We start from the raw sequence: 19,932 nt of genomic DNA, 5'->3' as shown, positions 1-19,932 counted from the left end.
TGCTCTCGTGGCCGGCCTTCCTGGTCCGGAAGAGAAAGACTGTGGGACATTCCGCAATGCTAGCCGCTATTGCTCGTCTCCAGGAAGTTAATGAGATTGTGGCAAGTTCCCACACAGTCTTGCCTTGCTTGTCTCATCCCTGTCCCGCGATATCCCCTCCCAGTACATGTTTTATGTCCATTCGGCTGGTCAGGGTGCTTTTGTAAACCTGATTCAAAGCTGAAGGTATCTAAAGCCACTAAACAACTCCTCCTTCATGTCAAGAGGCAAAACTACTCATTCTTTGAAGAAAATCAACTGAAGCTCAAAACACCAGGCCAAATGAGGATGACTGATCTGTTTGGGTTGAGATGGTGACGGTGGGCAAATGCAGTCGAAAATTGCAATCGAGTACCTCTTTCAAATTTTGACCCAACTCAGACTTTTTGATGGTTTTGATGCGTGATGTCATGGGAAAAGCGTACCTAGGAGGCTAAAATATTGCATAGATTGGCAAAACATGCCGACTTTTAATATGCCATCCTGCCGTGCCTACTAAATGCTTGCCAACGGAAGGTCGAGTGATACACCCTACAAAAGCTATAAATCCAATTTATTCCGATTTTTGCCAATCACTCTCACCCTGGTGCTGATGAGAGGCTGTGAAAAGTACCAGAATCACTGCCCGAAGCTTAGTGAAGGTTGTTACGGCATTGTTTTCAATAAAACAAGCGAACAGACTGGACCAACGCACGAGTCCAGGAATATTACTAAAACGGAGAAAATCGTGTAAAGCTTATTACGGTTCCAGACGATTCAATTAAGAGTGCACCGGTTAGAGAACACGGCAAGGTTTTCCACTTGTCTCATTTATTAATTTCAGTCTTTTGGCCTATTCACATAATCATAAACTTGATGAAAAACGGATGCTGCGCAATTTCGGGTATTTATGGTAAAATGACCTCAGGCCGTGAAAAACAACGGCTTCCAATTTTTGTTCACCGCCCGCTTTACAATGCGGGAAATCTGAAACACACTTAACTGAACTTACAGGTATGAACCCAAGAAAATATAAAGAGTTTACTAAAGATGAGATTTATTCTGTTTTGCTATCGTTTTTACATTGTTTCCAAAGTGTTGGTACGCCTTGTACACGGCGACATAGAAAATACAAGAATTTGACTCCACGAGTAAGGATACGTCTTATACACAGACGCGTCTTATATTTGGGGAATGACGGTCCTTGCTTTGAAAACTTCAAGAAGATGCATAAAACAGAAGAAAACCTACAACGGATTGTCTTTGGTTTTAAGGTTAAGAGAAAAAGAACAGCAGAAATCCTCTCAATCCTTTTATGCTTGCTTTCCGTTTGCAGGTATTGCTGGTACCGACCTATCGGGAGCGACACGCACCTCTCATCGCACTATTTCAATTTTGACCAACTAAACATGCTCGAAAAAAATGTTTTGGACTCATCATGGCAGTTTTCGTTTTAATCACCATAAAAATTCAACACAACGGATTTTTTTTTAATTCGTTCCCCAGTGTAATAGCCCGCTCCCGACTGCCATCTGCCAATAGCAATCAGAGTCTTAATGTGACACGGGTGGATGTGTTTTCTTTATATGATCATAATACAGCCTTCAGACACTTCTGTTTCCCCTTTCATCACCCGGTGGGGACGTGTTTTCTTTGGGGGGGCTCAACGTCTAATCCCCCAAACTAATCCCAGGGGCCTGAATGAGCGGCTATTTACACGGTAGGATTTGGACTGATAATCGCAACTGGATGAAACGCATTTGATAACCTAGGGTTGGGAACAATGCTCTCCGCGTTCACCACGTCTTCCTTTAAGCACTCAGGGAATGACATCTAGTAATGAAGAGTGCCGGGATTTGCCTGCCGCATCTGAACCCGGCATGATGTTTCGCCGTCGTCTCCCGCTGTGTCCCGGCAGGGAGGAGCGCGAGCGCTGGATCCGGGCCAAGTACGAGCAGCGTGTGTTTTTGCCGTCGCTGCCGTGCGCCGAGCTGTCGCTTGGCCAGCAGCTGCTGCGCGCGACGGTGGAGGAGGATCTGCGCAGCGTCGTGCTGTTGCTGGCGCACGGCTCCAGGCAGCAGGTCAATGAGACGTGCGGCGAGGGAGACGGGCGCAACGCGCTTCACCTGGGCAGCCGCAAAGGCAACGTGGTCATCACGCAGCTTCTCATCTGGGTAACACATCATGCTTACGCCCTCTTTCTATAGTGCGTCTCCGTTTTAGGGTGAGCCTTAGGCGGAGCGCGATGCGTCCCTGCGCTTTTGAAAAAATGGCAGTGCTAGCATCCCAGTGCTTCACGACATGCACATCTACACGTTCTAGTGGCTGCTAGCGACTTTTGTTACAAAAATCTGGCAACAAGCCAGGTGGTTTTGCACAATTTCTCATGACTTAACCATCTGGTACCGCGGAAATAGATCAGTAATATGTATGGGTGGTACTATACATGACACCAGTGTCTCTCACTTGTATTTTGCCAAGCCGCCTTCATTCGACACGCTGACTTTAAATAAGATCTCTATGTATAACAGTTGCATAAGTATACCTAAACCTGGATCCTTTTTAACACTAACAAAAGATTCAACTTTCAACAACTGTTATCTACTTTGTTACTGAGTTTATACAGGTTTCAGCTTCGTCCAAAACCGAAAAAAGTAACCCAAGTGCGTGAAACAAAAAAGGATGAAAATCCTCATTAAAATACAGTCCACATGACCAAAACAAAGCCCTTTCCCTGGGGTCATCCCTCGGGGGGTCCGTCCCACTATTTGAGAAGCACTGGATTACACTGATGACCGTGTATTGTAGGCATTGGGTGATCTTTTTCCCTTCTCTGAAACCTTTTTCTTCGTGGTCTATGGCCCCCTTTTAGAAAACACGTTTTCCAAGGACCCCCCATTGCAAACGTTAGCGGAAACGAGACAAACAAGAAGTCATTTAAGCCAAACATAAGCGCGCTTTTATTCAGCAACAATTTGGCAAGTGTATGTTTTACTTTTCAGCTATGCTGAAGTTTAGAAAATAAAAAATTGAAAATTGCACGCCTCCTTATAACAAACCGGGTCAATTTCCCCCAAATGGGCCGCTGCCATTGATTTAGTCAAAAATAGCATCGTAGAATGTTCTTTCCTTTTGGTAAATGTTAGCATATGCAAATGTTTTGCATTGGTAATCATACTCGTTTGCATCTAATTAACTTTTTGTATTGAAAGGAATATCCTTTGTAATTCAGTGATATGATTGATTTAATCTATACAGTCTGTATATTTCGTGAGATATATCATTTTTATATACTGGACTTACCCGAGTTACGGTTGATGTATTTTCTTTTCTTTACCGTTTCTAATATAAATGAGTGAGAGCCGTATTCCTGACACAACTAAATTAAAGAAGAGCTGCACGCTATCTAGATCGCGGATGTCAAATTCAAGGCCCGGGGCCCGCCACATCACTTTATGTGGCCAACACAACATACTGATTTGAATTCATGTTTCCTGCTAAAATACCAAAGTTGTCTTCAGATTTTAGAAATTTGGGACAGGGAAAAAAAAAACAAAAACCTTTTGTTCCCAATCTCTGTTTTGAACAGTTTTTAGCAGCTTCTGATCTCAAGCGCGTGACAAACATACTTAGCTAATTACCTTTGGTTTCTATCGCCCGCCATACGACGATTTCGCCTTGCGATCCCAACCCCGGGACGGATTGATTTCATGCAGCGGGTGTCCGTTCCGCCTTGGTCCGTCAGCCTTACGCAAATCTGGCCTGTCGCGTCAATTCCACAGTTCAGCGAGCACCATACAGGAAAACGAATGTGGTCTGCATCTGGGTACAAAAGCACAATTGTGTTCTCCTTTGCTGATTAAGTTAAAAGGAATGTCGTGTTACGTACCCCCCCGGTGTAAATGAAGCATGTGTAACATATTTAGTATGTATTGTGTTTTCATTTATCGACATTGGTTTTCTAGTTTGAATTAATATGTTAGCGCGTTCTATTGGCGTGCGTGCAAGAGAGGAGGGAGAGTCGAAAGGAAAAGAAAAGCAAGATTTGTCCACGTGCTGTTTTAGCACGACATTCGCGGCTTCACAGTGAATGGGACCCGCGTAGAGTCGGAAACTCGAGAAGCCCTTTTAAGGCTTATGCAATGGTGTTATCCGAGCAAACTTAACACAAACGACTGAGTTGAAGATCCCCGCGCATGCGTGGTTTGACTTCCCAAGGAACGGTAGGAATGTGTGGAAACGCACGCAGGCGTCCGTCGTTGCGAGTACGGAGCCCGGCCGCAAAAGGCCTGTCGACAGCCCATTCGCATGTTGAAACTTTTGTTTGTCCGTGCACAGTATGGCGTGGATCTGATGGCGAGGGACGCCCACGGCAACAGCGCTTTGGCGTATGCCCGGCAGGCCAACAGCCAGGAGTGCGTGGACACGCTGGCCCAGTACGGCTGCCCGGACGAACGCTACCCGCTCATGGCCACGCCCAACCTGTCACGGCGCAACGCCAACCGCAACAACAGCTGCAGCAGCGCCGGCAGCAGCGGCGCCTTCATTTGAGCTCGTCGTTTTGGGAACCACTCACTACTACCTGCTGTGACTCTTTGCTCCGCCCGTCTCACCCATCGGACCGGTCCAACCGGGTGACGAGCGCGGGAAGTACCCAAAGCATGATGGGTACTGTACTAGGTCACTTTCACCTCAGACTCTCGATGGCCGCTGTCATCCTTATCATCACACACTACAAGGCCAGTTTGCTCTCAGGCAACGTCACTTTCCCAGCCCAAGCATATCGAGTCGTTTTTCGGACCATGTGGCGCGTGGAGTCCTGTGTCCTCCACGTGGAGTTGTGACCCCTCCCCTAACCTCTGTGAACTAATTTACCTGTGTGAAATGTGACAAATGTGTGAAAGCTCCAGGGGGGGTCTGCAACGTTTGGATTTGTTCTTTTTTTTTTTTTTTTTCGGACTGCTCGACATGGAATTGTTGGACAAGGCTCAGGGATGCGGTTGCTCAGAACCGGCGTGTAAATGTGGCCCCACATCTACACGGTAAAGATGACCGTAAGCCCCGCCTCCCAGCACCACTGCGGAGCCATCTTGAAGACACGTGACTTGAAGTCACCAATTTGCAGACTTACAAGGAACGCCACTCGACTTTGACTTGGTATTCACAGGACGGCACTTTTTTCTTTGTTTTGTTTTTATTTGTTTGTTTTTTCAATCTGCGTTGTCAGTTTAATTTGCCATTTTTGAAAGAAACGTCTGCTATGACGCCGAGCCAAGGAGGGCATAGCCTAAATTGTTACATTAGAATTGAGGATGACTGGCTTGGTAAGATGTGATGGCAAATTTGTGTGGTTGACTGAGTGATTTGTGACTTGCTTCAACGACTGACTTGACTGGACTTGCCTGTGATGTCCTCTCACCTCTTTTTGAAGGTACAGTGTTTGTGTCCTAATAGCTCCAGACTTAGCAGAAAGCCCCCGTGCGTCAAAGGGAAGAAAATGCTAAGTACTTTAGCGTCATTCAGAAGGTGACTGACGTTCAGCGATGTTATTTTACACACCGTCCCTTTAACACTCAGTGAGTTTGTGTGAATCTGTCTTTGTAAAAATGTTTTGATTACTTCCTGGTGGAGCAAAAAGAAAAAAAAAAAAGGGAATCATAACGTCTTCAGCTGTTTATACACCAGGAACTGTTCTTGGAAGCCTTTGCTGTCTTTCAGCTTTAAGCTAGGAAGGGCTCGAACGTCCAGTCCTGGAGGGCCGGTATCCTGCATGTTTTTTTGTTTGTATGTTTCGCTTCTCAAACACACCTGACTCAAACGATTAGTATGATCTTGAAGGTTGAACGAGCTGTGTTGGCGAGAAACAACTTAAAACATGCAGGTTACCGGCCCTCCAGGACTGGACTTTGGCAACTGTGCGCTAGACTGAAAGTGCTGCTCATTTATCCAAGACTTCAAGTTTAACCTCCACTCTGGAGACTCTTTATTTATTTACCCTCTTCTACATGGGTCACGGTGTCAAGTTTGGCCAGGCCGACACGAGAAAGCAAGGTTGCATTGGTGAACGGTTGCGTACTGATTGAAATTGTCTCGCATATCACATCGGATTGACTGAATGTGCTCAAAACTTGCTGCGTTTCCTCCGCGCGTGACCCCTGAGTAATGGAGGAAACATTCTGTCGGTTTGCCAACTGCCCTCAACGTTTGTATCAGTCAAGAGCCGGCCGGGTACACACCGTACCACTTTTAAAGATTGTTCAAATGTGACATCACATTTTATTGCTTTTCCCGTGACACCGATCTTAAAAATGGGATGCGCCCACCAACTGTGGTCACTTGTCACCAAATCTGTCGCTACGCTTACCACTAACCTGCTTAGTCCTCTGTCAATATCATTAACTCCTCCCATGTCTCTAGCTCCAGCTTTAAAACTGCCTTGGAGGATTTACAACCTACCGATCCTCTGCAAGATCCTGCAAAGTATTTAGCAAATTCCCTTACATACGCCGCTCACAAAAATGTTCGGAATCTAAACCGAGAATGCACTAACCTTTACAAGTGAACTCAACTTTTAACTGCAAAAACTAAGATCCATGTTTTGTCATTTACTCTCGGGCTATTCTAATTGGTGTTTGGAGAAAAAAAAAAAAAATCAGAGGACGTGTGTCATCAGATTGAAAAAGACCGACTGAAAGATTCACTGAAGGGCAGAGAAAAAAAAACGTCCTTTAAAATACCCCCCCAAAAATGTGACTTTTGTAGGTTTGTTAAAGAACAAAAAAAAAACTGATGTGCATTAAAAAGTTAGGTCACGTTAAATTCAGTGGTAAACATTCTACAACATAGTTGTCAAACTTCAGTCCTCGAAGGTGGGTGTCCTGCATGGTTTATGTTTTTTTTTTTTTTTTTCTCCTCAACACACCTGATTCAAATGATTAGTTCACTCGTCAGCTCTGCGGGAACTTAAAAATGGCCTTTATCATTTGAGTCAGGTGTGTTTGAGAGAGAGAAGGTGAGAAAACATGCAGGATACTGGCCCTCCGGGACTGGAGTTTGACACCTACAGTATGTTCTACAATTTTAGCTCCCCCTAAAACTTTACCCTTAATAAATATCTGTGTGCTTTGAATAACTGAATTATCCAGTAATCCTAAATTATTATATGTTATCTAAACAAATAATAATAAAAAAGAAGGTGCTACCTGAATCTTATTTTACAACTGTGTAGTGTACTTGAGACAACCATACAGTAAACTCATGTAGTTGTATCTTCCCCAACCTATTGTCAACTCATTTTTTTGTAGTACCAACACTGACCTGTGTAAAATGCCACAGGGCATCCAAACTACCAAAAAATCTAAAGAAGAACTAGAGGCAGTTAGGCTATGTGCTTGCACATCTGATAGAAAACTTGCAGTTTTGATTGGGAGACATGTTTATCCAAACCCACCACAGGATAGATAGTCTTTCTGAGACAATGGAAACCGACACAAAAACTGTGTGTGTGTGTGTGTGTGTGTGTGTGTGTGTGTGTGTGTGTGCGTGCGTGTGCGCGCGCGTGTGTATGTACCCTGCTTTAAACTCACAAGACACCTCAATGTTGATCTTTGCCTTTGTTTTTACCACCTGTTCCCCAAAAAATGACTTTTATTTTGTGATTTATATATATATATATATATATATATATATATATATATATATATATATATATATATATTTATGATTCATTGTGTTATATTTATGACAAAAAATGCACTAAATTCAATTAGCATTAGCTCGTAGCCTTGAGGCTATTTGAGATTGGAGGCTTTTATTTTATTCTAGACAAGGTTAGCAGCTACCGGTTGGCTTGAAGTTACCTCCATTTTGTCTGTAAGAGTTTTAAAATGCTAAACATGCTTCTATTATACCAGCAAAAGGAATACATTTTTTAAAATTGTGTGGTTTAGTTTTCACAAGGCCAACATGAGAAGTGCAGCTAGCTCTCAGACAAAAGCCGGCAACGCTAACCGTGACCTCAACATTAGCTCCTCACATGTGCTTTTTGTATAGTTTACCCAACCCCTCAAAAAAAAAAAAAAATGTCCATCCATGTTTTTATGTTCTCTGATTTCTCGTTCAGCTACGTTACTGATGTTCTCGTGGTTCTAATAATTATTGTTTTGGATGTACAGTAAGATAACACAGAATTTCTACTGTAATGTGACTCTTTTCAATAAAGACCAGAATGATGTTCACTCACTCTCTTGTCAAAATGCACCTACAACATCCAATTTATTTTCCTTTTAAAAAAAAAAATAAAAAAATCAGACATTGACCTAGCTGGATTGGCTGGGTTCTTTATCCACCTTCCAAAAGCGACTATAATTAAAAACTACGTAAATAATTATTCATATGAAAAGCATTGCAAGTAAAATGTAACTTAAAAATATTGTACCGAAATACTCGTTTCAAACAGCTCTGAAATGTGTTATTTTGTTTTGGTTTTGTTTTTTTATTGCAGACACCTGAACAGGACTTAAAAGTGCGCTACATTTTTTCGGGGGGGGGGGGGTCCACAAAGCCGATTGTTCCAGCCTCTTGTTTAAAAAATATGTTTTAGTTAAATAGCTAAACATAAAATAGCAAGCTATAATACTTTATAAAATAAAGTGATCATGTTGTACTGTAATCGACTAAACAATTTGTGGTAATTTAGCCAGTCACACTTCCGGTGTGACTGTATTGGCCACCAGGAGCAGTTTAATACAGATGTACAGCACAGCACAGTCTTTTGGGGGAAAAGAATAAAGAAAATATGCCTGAGGCTTGTTAAACTGTCTCTTTATATGTGTTGCTTCCCCGTTTGTATTTAAACCGGTTATAACTCCCCAACATGCTATTTGTTAGCCACTAATGCTAACAGCATTATGGCGATTGTATCTTCACTTTTCCTAAATGTCCATTTATTTATAGTTGTAAATAATAATCTTATATTTATTTTAATACCGACTAAATGAATCAGTCCGGAAAACAAACTTTTGACTGACAATGTCACTCAAAATCATTGCATAAATCAAAGAATGCGCTTGATGTGTATACCGCAACTGGACATTCTTTATTTGTGTGTTTTGTCACTCGGCTAAATATGTGGTTGTTTGTTTAAATAATTATTAATAAATTATTATTTAATAAGGTGCATCTGAAGTCACTCGTGGAAATTGATTTCTTTTTTAAAAAGCAACGATAACTAAAATGATTGAAACGCTTTATTTCAATAAGCCTAAATATCTGCGACATTTGTTTTGAACACTAGCTGTTTATTAGAACCGGCCCACGGAATGAGCTGCATCATCTAGGCTTAATTTGTCATGTATCAACCGGCTCTGATAAATGTGCAAAAAATATGAACACGAATACGGAAACTCCTCAACGTTAGTTCATTTTTAATTCAAGACACCAACAAGAAATGTGCATTGGGATATCCCCGACGTCGGTAAAATATTTTTTTTTTTTAATTGAGGAATTCCTTGGTTATGGCGTTTTAAACAAATCTTATGTTTCAGAACGGTCTAAGTTTAATTTCATCTCGAAATGGTGTGCTAGAAGAGCACATTCTCCTTTAATAACAACTGCATTTGCTCATTTAGCCAAACTGCACGCTGCCAGTTACCCAAATTGAAAATTTATTTCCATACTTCAAATTAATCTTTTTGTTAAAAAAAAAAGGCCTCCAACTCCAGGGCCTTCAGTGAGACCGAGGCCAACTTTTTGTATATTGTAATTTGGATTCTCACCTTATACATGACAAAAATATATTCGACTTTTTTTTTAATTCGTTGGAGCGCCTTTTGTTGTTTGAGATGATTAATATTGCATAATGTGAACCCAATATTCCCTTGCCGCTTTTTTCCCGTTTATTTTCATTATTTAAGTAAATGTTAGATGTCTGGATGTGGCGCACCGTTGTTGTTAGTATTGAACGCCAATTGTATTAATTACGCACTCTTAATGAGAATTACGGAACTAAAATCAAAACGTAAGTCTATTAATGGAGTACAACTATGCCCAGATTTTTTGTTGCTGTTTTTCTTCCACGTACCTGCTGTTGTAACGAGTTTGATGCCTGTAATTAATTACCAAATGCAAATTCATTAAATTCGATCGCCTTTATTTTCTATCGACGATGGAGGCCTCGGGCACCGTCATTCACCAATAAACGTTGACATCTCTAAAGGGCTTTGAAGTCCCGTGTTCAAAAACAAAACTTTTGTGGGAATGACGAAATAACAGGAAGAGACTTGTTTTTGTCTTTTGAATTTCTTTTTAATTCATTTTACATGTCACGGGAAGTCAATGAGCACAGAGATTTTAAATAAACTAGCAGCATTTGTGAGTGTGTGTGTTGGGAAGGGGGGGGGGCGTAAAAAAATCACTAACGTCCTTGGGCCGTTTTCGGTATTGTCTTATCGTTGTCATCCTCGTCTCACGTTTGCTTTTTCCCCCTGTTTAAACAGCGTCCCTCGGATTGCATTAGTGTCCGTTGCCTTTAGTGAAATAATTTAGATCCCATTGCACTTGTTAAAAACAAAAACACAATTTCATTTCTCGACATAAGCTTTGGCCTGATTTTTTTAAGAGCGACGAAACGATCGGTGCGCCGAAGAGAAACCAGTTCTCGACATGCAGTCGCTCTCCAAAGTTCTCGAGCGTTCTAGGGTCGGCTCTGCTCCAGCTGTTGGTGCTGACTTCTTATTGCGAAGCGGCTCACGTGCACCGGGATCGGAACAACGATCTTGGGGTTCCGGGACGGTTCCCCGGACTTGTTGTTGACGTTGCCGGCTTTGACCCGTTTCCACTTGGCGCGCCGGTTCTGGAACCAGATCTTGACCTGCACCTCGCTCAGCTTGAGCGCATGCGCGATCTGGGAGCGCTCGGTGAGTGACAGGTACTTTTTGCAATGGAACTCCTTCTCTAGCTCCAGGAGCTGCTCGCTGGTGAACGCGGTCCGCCGCCTCCGGTTCTTACCGCCGCCGCCGCCTCCTCCTCCGCCTCCCGGCGGGCCCGAGCCGGAGCCGGCCGTTCCGTGGAGATGCAGGCCGTCCTCCGGGCAACCAGTCCCGGAGCTCATCATGTTGTCGTCCGAGCTGTAGTCTGCGTCGCTGTCCATGGAGAAGCTCTCGTCTCTGCGCGCGCAGTCGTCCTCTTTGGACTCGTCCGGACTCGCGTGTCCTCGCGCTGAAACCACAAGTTAACATTTTGACAGTCACCTTAATGTCCAGTCACCTCTTTTTTTTTCCTCAAAGAAATTCAATAAATTAAAACAAAACATTTTCTGTAGTTTTTTTTTTTTTCCCAAGCCGGGCGTGTGAGCCATAACAACGGTAATATTAAGAAAAAGAATGAGAAGAGCATCTTTCCGAAAAGCTGGCCTCCGCCAGTTAAAGTTAATGGAAAAGTCCTGTTAAATGCACTCCCCATCCAATTTTCAATCACAGAAATTTGGATTTTCGATCACCGTACCTGCGGCCGTTTGCGCCGACGTATCCGTATCGTCTTTCACCGGTACTGGCGCCAAACTCTTGGCGTCCTCGGCGTGCTTCCGGCCCGCGTCTTGGTGCTGCCGGCCGGGCGAGAATCCACCCGGAAGCGAGGCCATGAGCGTGGAGGTGAGAGCCAGGCCGGAGCAGAAGCCGCCCTGCAGCATGTGCGAGTGTGCGTGCGGGTGCGGGTGCGGGGGGTGTCCGGCCGGCTGTAGGGAGGCGGGCGGAGGCGGCGGCGGCGGCGGCTGCAGCATCACGGAGCGGTACGGCATGAACATGGGGTAGCCCGTGTACACGAAGTGTCCCGGGCTGGGCTGCGGAGGCCCGCCGATGAGAGAGTCGATGGAGAACGCCGAGCTGCTTCCGAGTGGCCGCTGCATCACCACGAACGGCGGACTGGACGTCGCGCTCATATGGAACGGGTCGAGCGCGCCGAACAGACGAGAGCAACGTGCGCGGCGGCGAGCCCCGCGGGCTTGAGTGAGGGGAGCCCGGGAGGCTTCAGCCAAGTCGGGCGCGGACGCATTCCATCCGAGCAGTCTTCAACTTTCGCCGAGCTCCTCCGTCCATGCACCGAGCGGTTCTCTGTTCTCGGTTCTCGGCTCTCGGCTCTCCTCCACGCACACCAACGAGTCCGTGGACGTTTTGCGATTTCAATTTGCGCTCCCCGCTGTGTAATTGCGCAGGTTTATGCCCCGCCCTGCATCGCGCAACGCCTGCAGACCATTGGCCGGGCGTGATGACGTCACCCGCATGACGTGCTGGGTGACTGACATTTGACACGGGGAGGAAGCCAACTCTTTGTTGTTCTTTAATTTCTGTCATTTGACCGCAGGTTATACTGTATATATCCGGTTGAAACGAAAATGTATTTAATTCGTTTGCACAGTGTATCTGCATTGCAACGATGGGGTGTCAAACTCATTTCTGTCGTGGGCTGCGTTGTAGTTATAGTTTTTATCAGATGGCCGCAGTAAGTTTCAAATGTGTTTGCACACTTACCAAGCTTTGAAATCGGAGGCCGGTAAAAACTATTCATTTTTAAGACATCTTGCAAGTTCAGTATCTTAGCCAGAAACTTGAAGTCAAACCATCATTTCGCCGCCACATCCTCATAACAAAAACGGACAATTTCCCCCAAACAGCTTCCTGACAGAAAAAAAAATTGTGACTAACTAATCAAGCACTTTGATGATGACGTGATTACGTGTCTCAATTTCAAAATAATTACATTTTTAAAAAACTTATTAAACTGGTTAAATTGGTTGCTTTATTGAATAGTCATGAACACATTCACAATTTAATTTAAAATGAATGGAAAAGAACAAACACATATACAGTATACAGTATATATATTTATTTATTTATTTATTTATTTAATAACCCAAATTATTTCATGGACACCCTGGAGTCAGGTCACGGAAAACCGGTTCTCCGCGGACCTCACTTTGAGAACTACTACCATAGTTACTTCTGGTAGTCACTGTTGACTGTTCCTGATTGTCGGACAAAACAAACAAACAAAAAGCTCTTTCTGGGAGCGGAATTATCAACATGTAAACAATGCACATCATTATTTTTGCTCGATGAAATCTCATGCAAAGAAAATTCATGCGCTTGACACAATATCATCACGACGTCTTCCCATATGTGAATTTCTTCACTTGGTCCAAATAACTTTTAACCCTAATATCAGACAAATAGAATAGCCTAATTGAAACTGTCGTGTTTTTTACGCATGCACAGTACATCTCAACTTGGAAATTGAAGTGCCACATTTGCATGTATTCGCATGACCTCTGACCCCGAATGGATCTCCCAGTGGATACCCCCATCCGCTGATGGGCTGAGTCAAGGGCACGCTTGAACACCCCCCCCCCCCCCCACCACCCCCCACCCCCAAGGGTCACTGGGACACGATGTCATTAAAGGAGTCCTGATGTGTGGTGACATTAAATAGCAGTATTTTTCAATTAGCGCTGACAAATTCAATCAAAGTCGCATAGATTAGCAGGAACGAGCCGCGGCTCATTTACAGGCAATTTTAATTGCGCGGCCATTAGACGAGCAGAGCGCGGCCTCGCTCTCATTATCAATCATGCAGAGCATCAATAGTAAAAGGTTGGAAGGGAGGGGAGAGCCAGCGGGTCTGAGAGTGTAGGTGTGCGCGCATGTCGCGCGCGCACGCCAAAGCTTAGCTACACTCCGCACAGCAGCTAATAAATACTCACTTTTGTACTTATAAATTATCCAGTTTAATTAACAACAGGGATTATGATTGGACGATGATTTAATTAAACCTTTCCAGCATGCAAGGAGAGAGCTGTCTTCATCCATTTCGGACAGAAGGGGGGTGGGGGGTGGGGGTGGCAAGGGTACTTGGTATATAAAGGGTATAATGGTATCTTCGCCCAAATCCCTATAACACAAAACATCCAAATCTCAAATCACTGTTGAAATGAATGTAATGAATGAGAATGTCATTAATCCTTGGGTTGACTTTGAAAGGGTCATAACATCATCAAATATAAATATACTTTTACTTTCAACTATTCAAAATGTCAATCAGCCCTATCCATATATATATATATATATATATATATATATATATATATATATATATATATATATATATATATATATATATATATATATATATATATATATATATATATATATATATCGCTAAGCTGTTTTGTTTTTGAAGAATTTTCATTTTGTGAGAAAAAAAAAAAGATGAACAGCTATTCAATGCTGTAGATTTCACAGACAGGAATATGCAGATCTAATGTTAAGCACAAAATACTTCCGTGCAGCAAAATAAAGTCTTTCCTGCAACGTTTAGTTCGTGGGTCAACGCATTTTGTCAACTACAAGCTCCACAATGCATAGCAAGATATGCATTATGGGGAGTCTGGCTGAGCCACTCAAGAAAGTCACTGAAAGGCTTGCGAATATCATAAGTTGTCTGCTATGAATTACATTGTCTGCTTAATTCGTCACGAATCTAAAGGAGAGATTCATGCAAAGACACAAAGTCGTGTCCCGCAAGATTCGTACATATACGAATGGTGAAACACACATACGTCTTTTTGACAGCGTTCTTACTCTATAGCCTACCCTCACTCTAGAACAAACCCCAAGATACTTGGACTCCTTCTACGTGGGGCAGAACCTCATCCCTGACCCAGAGCTGGAATTGTACAAGTAGTGGGATTGTGGCAGGTAAGCCATTCATGAGATCGGCTGGCAAAGATGAACAGATATGTGAATTGTTATGTGGGAGTTGAGGCGGTGTGTGCTTTGCCGTGAGCGTTGGTGCCATTGGCGGGTATTCAGTGAAAGCACAGCAGTATGGCGGTATCAAATATTTTCATCAGCCTCCAAATGCCAGGGTACATTTACACATAAACGGGCCTCCTGAATCCCGCCAGATGACCAGAAGACGCTCCAGGCTTTAAATATATGAGTCAATAGTGCACATTTACCGTTGATGGAAAGTCTGACCACAAACATGCTACCCTGCTGAAAAAGGGGTGCTGTAGTTTCGTACGTACATACGTACGCACATACTGATAATAAGAGGTGGCCACTTTGTCAGCACCACCAAGCAGTGGAGAAATATGTTCAGTTGAGTCAATAAACTGGTTTGGTTTGTAGTCGCTCCCTGTCTAAGTCCCGGTTTCAGTTTCCTGCTGATAAGAGCATTCTGGGATGTGTTAGAAGTAACCAACGAATGCAGACCAAATTTGAATTCGTTCTCTGATTGGCTCTTGGCCAGGAAATGCAAGATAGAAGTTTTGAATTCCCTAAAGACATGTTTTAGTAACTTCTACCTCAACTATATTTAGTTTAGTTTGTAGCATATGTGACAAATTAAATCTAGACAAATTAGGCAAATATTAACGAAACCGTCTTCTATAATTGCAGGGCAGGCAGATACAAATGAAAATTGACATCCACTACTTTAGAGTCATACAAAGCATGATAATGCCACCCTGTGGACATAATTGGTAATTGTACTCTTGTCCCCTGTATTAAACATGGTGTATTATAACCTAGGGTTCAATCCCTTAGCTGGCATTGTTTTCGTGTTGCGCTTATATTAGTGTTATGTTTCTATTGCAGTGTAACTGAGGAACCACATACATGGTGTTAATTTTAAGGGTGAATAATAAAACCAAAAAAAGAATTACAATTAGTGCAGACAGACGTAGACCAGCGCCTGACGAATAATGGACCGGAAAAAAGTCAAATGTCGCCCTTTTGTGGTGGTGGAGGGTTAGGCAAAAATAAACTAACAGATTGATGGACTGACATTTCGTCTGGCTTGAAAAAAAATGACGGACCGATGATGATGGAAAGGGGGCGGGGCTTTGACGAATGTCGCACCAGCAAAAAAATGTGTGTTGCCCACCTCTGCTTACAATTCCTTTTACAGACCCTGGAGCAGAGCTGGGCAGTTCGATTCAAGTATCAATAGAATCAATACTAGAGTCAACACTGGTGTCGTATCAATACCAATGAGTTAGTATCTGACCTGTACATTTATGTATTTATATTTTTATTATGGTTTCTGGAACGTTCCTTTACTCTATCCTTTTTTTTAGAGAATGCGCACACTTGCAGGAGTTCAAATGTATTTTCAAACTATTGCATCATCCTATTTCTCTCGGCAGTATTTTAGAGACAGGTTCGTAATGTCTGTTTGGCTCATCACCCATCCAGCCCAACACCTCTCCTGAAAACTATAAATATCAGTTACACCCTTAATATATTTGAATTTGAGTTGTTTAAGATATTTTTCACACCCATACGCATCTCCTTTTCAAGGGATAGTGTATAAGATTTCGACCGTTTTTCCTTATGGACAGCAGGAGAAGCTGCAGGTGCTGCATTTATCATTGTCCGTAGCTATAACAAAGAAGTGCCACCCTTGTATAATATAATGTAAGGATGACTAGACCTATGATTACGTTTAAGGTATTCCGTTTGACTTGTTTATTAACTTCGGTCTCAATCATCAACTTAGAGGAACGCGGATGCAACACAACTTTGGGCAAAAAGAACTCGCGTTGAGTCGTGAGGAGAAGCATAAACAACTGCTTCGATCGCATTCAATACTGGCGCTGCGTTCAGTGACTATTAGCAATGTGGAAAATCTGATACACGCTTAACTTGCTGCAAATTCGTAACATACAGCTATAAAGCCCCAAAAAACGGAAGAGTTTGCTATCGTTTTTACATTTTTGCCAAAGTGTTAGTGCGTCGTACACGGTTACATAGTAAATACCAGAATTATCCGGATGTCGGCTTTCCTGGGTTTTTCGGTCACAGACACAGTCACAAATGGTTGGCATTGTATACTTTTTTCAGAATTGTACAAGCTGCATTTTCTCTGTCTTCAAATGCCTCAAAACTGGGTATAACATTTCCAGATCCAAAAGCAGGCTAGCTTTACAACATTTGGGGGGTAGAAAAATGACTCCCCCCACACCCGTAATAAATCGAAATATTTCATGAGAATCAAAAAATTTGGGGAAAAAAAAGGCAACAGAAGGGGCAAACCAGCATGACGTGACAATGCGAAAATGGCATTATGAAAAAACAAACAAACGTGTCGATTGTCACGTGTTAGGCCTCTCGTTCCCTACAGCAGTTTTTAGCTACAATGACAAATCTCGTTTTTTTCGTCATCATCATCAGTCTGGCAACAACCAACATGTTCACGGTCACTGGCTCATGACTGAACTGTACAGTACTGTAGCTGAACTGCAGAAGGCTGATTTGTCGCTTGAAGTCAGGTTTTAGTGCTCCCTGCTGGTCAATCATAGATCACATGCTAATTGCTGTGGGAAGGCTGTGTGGATAGCTTTTATTGAGCACATGTTTCACATTATTAAAATCTCTCACACACACCAACACCCAAAAAATGGGAACAAACCTAGCAGATGTGGTTTCAATACACCAAAATCTACCCATCCAGATGAAACTGTTTAGTTAAGACAAGACTATTCTTCCGTTGTATGATTGGTAGGAGGTCATTTGTTCCATCTACAAGAAAAAAAATGGAATCGCTGTGCCTGTCACAGACAGATGAAGAAAGAAGCATTAATTGCTGTAGATAAGTTAGTTGTTGGCAGTGTCGGGTTAAAACCCATCCCCCTGCATCAACTTTCCAAAAGGCAACAAAGCAGGTGTGCGTTACCCTCAATGACTGTTATTATGCTGAAAACATAGCTGTCCCTCTTCTTCAGGCCAAAGCAGGTCAGTGCGCTCTGCTCCACCTTTGACCACCCTCACGTAAGTATACACCAGCTCCCGTTTTAAACCCAAAGAATTAGAGACACCCATGGCAAAGACAGACAGCCGTTGAAGCGTCCACCAGACGCTTAAGCAGCGACTTTGAAACAAGTTAATTAGATCTCAACCCGTCTCAAATGCTCGTTATCCAATTATCACCCACTGACTCTGTCTCTCCAATAGGACGTGAGAGAAAATCGGGTTACCCGCTGGCTTCCGCTGGTGTGAGCGCAAGATAAATGGTGGCCTTGTTTGGCCATCTTTTCCCAGAAGAAACATCTGTGAGCATGCTGAGCTTCAAGTGACGTCCAACGGCGGGACGGTCGGCGTTAACAAGGCCGCTTGCGCTCAGGCATTCAGAAGAAACGTCAACGGGCACGTTGACCCCCGGACGCTCGCTCGGGCCTTTGATGGAAGGCAAGCGCTGGCGAGAATTAAGCCAGCGCAGGCGTCCCCTCGTTGCGTCCGGCATCATTAGCCAGGAAAGAGACGACGGCGCCGCTGCTAATGAGCCCTGGTGGCATAATTAGTGACACGCTCAGCACTCTGCCCGCTGCTCACGTCTAATGGAGTGAACGAGGTGGAGAAGGAGCCGTTGAGACGGGGTGTGGATCGCCGTGTGAAAACTTGCTCATTTAGCCCGACTTGGCTCACTCACCATGTAGTCATACTGTTTGCTTATGTCTGAATTGGCGCTTCAGGCCCAAGTGGCCATTTTTCTCAAATTACTGTACTTGAATGCCTATTTGCGTGCGTATGTGATGGAGACCAACATCTCAAGTGAATGTATGTGTACAGTACAATATGTACAGTACATGCACAGCCCAAAAATAGATGGTACTGTACTTTTTTCATTTGACTTCCCTTTTAAGATGCAGTGATCCAAATTCTACCCGTTGAGGGCAAAACAACACCAAAACAGAGTGAAAAATACAATTGTGCCAAGTGAACTGCGCAGTGTCTCTCCTCCTTGCATGAGACATCATCTAAATGCAGCATCGATGCTTTCTGTCAACGGTGAAATCACATGCCCCAAGCACGAGAATGCGGGGGGATGAAATGGAAATAGCAATTTGGGTGTTTGATTTGTTCATGAGTGTCACCTGTGTATGATTGGTGACAAGAGGTGGAGTCGCGCAATGGCCGCGGCCGGCAAGGTCAGCGAGGTGATTGCTGGCACCGTCGGATTAGGGAGGGGGCAGGCTGGGTCGAGGTCACCGCTGATGACTGCTGTGATTCTCTCACGCCCAGTAACGCGCATGAACACAGCAATCGGCGATGAAAACCCACCTTTCCGGCAACTACGGCTAATCGTTGATCCGGAGAGTCTGTGAAACAATTCGTCAAATCTAGCTCGGATACCGCCGTTTGCTGCATGGTACTAGTTCACGTTATTTTCCGAGCTCATTGTGAAGGTGAGCTGTCACGTCTTCTTGGAAGGAAACTGGTTAAAGGCCACGAAATGGCAGCTGTTGGGTCCGCTGGCAGATAATCACAGAGAATGATGGCCAGGAGGCTCCCTCATCTTCAGGGCGGTCCTGGAATCAGACCCACGCAGCAACCCTCACTCCTACGCTTTTAGAGAGCAGTGAGGAACACTATTTAGTGATTTTCATTTTTGCCAAGGAGGTAGGAGCAAGTCAAATAATTCAATTCTACGTCTTTCGGTTCCCTCGCAGTTTTAGCTCTGAATGTTCAACTCCAAAAGGGAGCACAATTTCTGAATCTATTATCAACTCTCGTAAAACCACTCGCAATTTTATAAAAGCGGTGCCTCTACTTACAAATTTCATTCATTCCCGATCTCCTTTCGTAACGGGAATGTTTTGTGAGTAGAGACGCTTTTTACATTGAAATAGCCTAATCTGTTCCAAGCCTCCCAAAATGCTCGTCAAACCTTCAGATAAATAATGTTAAATATTCTGGGGTACTTTTGAGTCTGTAAGTTTAGTTTGCGGTCATGCAAATTGCTTCATGTGTCATGTTCATCCCTCTTGCTAATGTGCTAACGACGCTAACATCAGATGCCACAGCCCAAAATGGTATCAATGTGTTAATGTGAATATGTACAATGTTAGCTGTCTCTTAT

General features: G+C 43.5%; 2 protein-coding genes across 4 annotated transcripts in view; one reads left to right on the top strand and one right to left on the bottom strand.

The window, feature by feature from the left end:
* agap1 (ArfGAP with GTPase domain, ankyrin repeat and PH domain 1) overlaps window positions 1-8,255 on the top strand; it is a 91,658-nt gene extending 83,403 nt beyond the window's left edge. For all 3 annotated transcript variants that reach the window (XM_088407373.1, XM_088407370.1, XM_088407371.1), the window contains 2 exons: window positions 1,937-2,192; window positions 4,357-8,255. In XM_088407373.1, the coding sequence (XP_088263499.1) occupies window positions 1,937-2,192; window positions 4,357-4,569 (469 nt within the window). In that variant the 3' untranslated portion in view covers window positions 4,570-8,255. The remainder of the gene's footprint in view (window positions 1-1,936; window positions 2,193-4,356) is intronic.
* A 2,073-nt stretch (window positions 8,256-10,328) lies between these two features.
* gbx2 (gastrulation brain homeobox 2) lies at window positions 10,329-12,183 on the bottom strand. Its single transcript, XM_088407872.1, has 2 exons — window positions 11,521-12,183; window positions 10,329-11,235 (listed from the first exon to the last, which is right to left on the bottom strand). The coding sequence occupies exons 1-2, from the start codon at window positions 11,951-11,953 to the stop codon at window positions 10,712-10,714; spliced, it is 957 nt and encodes a 318-aa protein (XP_088263998.1). The 5' UTR covers window positions 11,954-12,183; the 3' UTR covers window positions 10,329-10,711.
* Window positions 12,184-19,932: the final 7,749 nt, after the last annotated feature.

This window comes from Hippichthys cyanospilos, chromosome 2 (genome assembly GCF_059441005.1).
Source record: "Hippichthys cyanospilos isolate Australia breed blue-spotted pipefish chromosome 2, RoL_Hcya_1.0, whole genome shotgun sequence".
Taxonomy (NCBI): Eukaryota; Metazoa; Chordata; class Actinopteri; order Syngnathiformes; family Syngnathidae; genus Hippichthys; species Hippichthys cyanospilos.
Note: the sequence above shows the minus strand (reverse complement) of the source record. Positions and strands in the feature narration are given on the sequence as shown.